General features: G+C 70.6%; 2 protein-coding genes across 2 annotated transcripts in view; both read right to left on the reverse strand.

Moving 5' to 3' along the window:
* Window positions 1–266, reverse strand: part of H696_05219 (hypothetical protein) — a 1,698-nt gene extending 1,432 nt beyond the window's left edge. Inside the window, exon 1 of the mRNA XM_009499079.1 lies at window positions 105–266. Within this exon, the coding sequence (XP_009497354.1) occupies window positions 105–206 (102 nt within the window). The 5' untranslated portion in view covers window positions 207–266. The remainder of the gene's footprint in view (window positions 1–104) is intronic.
* Window positions 267–840: 574 nt separating this feature from the next.
* H696_05220 (hypothetical protein) overlaps window positions 841–2,326 on the reverse strand; it is a 3,366-nt gene continuing 1,880 nt past the window's right edge. The window contains exon 5 of the mRNA XM_009499080.1: window positions 841–2,245. Coding sequence (XP_009497355.1) covers window positions 921–2,245 — 1,325 coding nt within the window. The 3' untranslated portion in view covers window positions 841–920. The remainder of the gene's footprint in view (window positions 2,246–2,326) is intronic.

A 2,326-nucleotide genomic window follows, 5' to 3' on the forward strand; every position in this document is an offset into this window, starting at 1 on the left:
GGGGGGGGGGGGGGGGGGGGCGAGTTAGAGGGACAAAGGGAGGCCAGCACAGGGACGAAGCAGGGGGGGCTCCCTCCCAGGCACCCGAGGGCCTGGCAGCGTACCAGAGTAAGCACCGCCTTCCGGGGGGTGAGGGTGCGGGCACCAGACCGGACCACCGCGCGAACCGAGCCCGGAGCTGACCGGACAACGGACGAAAGAAACATGGCACAGAAAAAAAGCAGAGGGGGAAAGGAGGGGGAAGGAGCAGGGGAGGGGGCTAGCCATCCCGGAGGATCCGGCCTCCGGCTGCGCGGGGCGCGGTCCGATCAGTTCCTCCTCGCGGACAAGATGCCGCTGCCCTCGCCCGCCCGCACCCGACCACCCCCGACAGCCCCGGCCGACGCGGGCGCAGCCTGGCCGCCAAAAGAGACACATCTGGAGCGATCTCGAGCGCGGCCCCCCCCCCTCCCCCCCCCACTACCACCACCACCGCCACACGTGCGCCGGGGCCGGGGGACAACAGGGGGCCGCCGGAGTCTGCCGCACGTTTGCACGTCTCTCCACGACGGCACCCACACACGCACACACACACACACACACAAATACACGTCCGAGGATGCGTATACACCACACCAGACCATAACCATGCCGGTGCACGGCCACTACCGCGGGTGCCAGGGACAAACCCCCAGGGGGCCAGTACCCGGCCCTGGACCCTGGGCCGCCGCGATCGCCCCCCCGCCCCTCTCCCGGGAGGGAATGAAAAAGACCTGGAGCCGAGACCAACACCCGGACGTGGCCCCCCCCCCCCCCCGCCGACCCCCACAGCCATCCGAATCCCGAACAGCGAAGAAAAACTCGCGCTTGCGAGGCAATGCATTCACAAGGGGCACCCCCGGCGGAGATCACATGGGAGCGCGCGGTCTATCGGGTGATCTTCACTTCTTCGAGGGGCGCATGGCCTTCTGGAACTTCCGCTGGGGGCGGCTGCCGCCATCGGCCGAGGACGAGGGGCCGTCATGGCGCTGGCGCTTGGCACCGCCGGCGCGACCGGCATCCCCACCGGCGGCCGAGGGGGCCTTGCGCTTCCGGCCGCCGGGGGCCTGGGACTCGGCCTTCTTGGCCTCCTTGGCACGCAGGCGGGCCTCCTCGCGCTCGCGGCGCTCCGCCTCCGGGTCCAGCTGGCCCGAGGCGATGGCGCGCGACCGGTCGCCGGAGCGCTCCACCCGGGCCGTGCGGGCCTTCAGCACGCGGACATCCTCGATGGCAAACTCCACAATCGGCCGGCGGGACTTGCTGCCCGGGCCGAAGGCAGTCGGGTGGTTGTTCAGGGCACGCAGGGCGGCCAGGGCGTCGCCGTGCGTGGCGAACTCCGCGAAGCCATACCCGGCCGACCGGCCGAGGGAGCTGTCATTCGGGTCGGGACGGCCGCCGGAGCCGGCACGCTCGCGCACGATCTTGCACTGCCGAATGACCGGGGCCACCAGCGGCCGGGTCACGCCCTCCAGCTCGTCCTTCGGGTAGGAGGCGTTGACCGTGCGGGCGGCCGGCTTCTTGCCCTCCTGCTGGGCCTCGTCCTGGGTGGCGGGAGCGACGGCGTACTGCTCGCGGCGCTTCTGCACCCCGGCCACCAGCGCACTGCGAAGCTCGGCATCCTTCCACTGAAGGGGGATGTTGCGCACAAGCAGGCGCGTCTTGCTGACAAACATGTTGGGGCTCTTGAGCTTGGCACGACGCTCGGCCTGGGCCCGGGCGCGCTTGGCCTGGTCGCCGGCCGACAGCTGCTTGCCGGCCGGGCTCTGGAGGTCGATCTCGCCCTCGCGCGACAGGTACAGGTTCCGGGTGTCCAGCTTGCGGGTCTTCTGCACGAGCCCCTCATTGGTCAGGGCCGTGGCCTGGGACCGGTCGACGGCCTCCACCACATCCAGCAGACGCCCGCCCACATACAGGTGGCTCTTGGTGGCCGCGCTGGTGGGGATGATGGAAGAGAAGGTGGGCTTCTTGGCCTTGGCCGCGGCCTTGGTGCTGCCGGCGGCCTCGGCCGCGCGCATGGCCTCACTCTCGGCCAGGCAGGCCCGGGCGGAGTCCGCGTGTGCGAATTTCACGAAGGCCGTCCCGCGGCTGCGACCGGTGGCCCGGTCCTTGACCAGCAGGCAGAAGGCAATCTTGCCAAAGTTGGCCAGGGCCGTCTGGACGTCCTCCTGCGTCGACTCGAAGGAGACGTTGCGCACAAAGACCGTGCGGCCCTCATCCACGTCGGAGGCTGTCGCCGGGTGAGCAGGCGGAGGGTGGTGATATGGACACGAGCATGCCAGGAACGGAAGGGCGGGACGGGGCGGGGGAG

Source organism: Fonticula alba, assembly GCF_000388065.1.
Source record: "Fonticula alba strain ATCC 38817 unplaced genomic scaffold supercont2.9, whole genome shotgun sequence".
NCBI classification, from domain to species: Eukaryota; order Rotosphaerida; family Fonticulaceae; genus Fonticula; species Fonticula alba.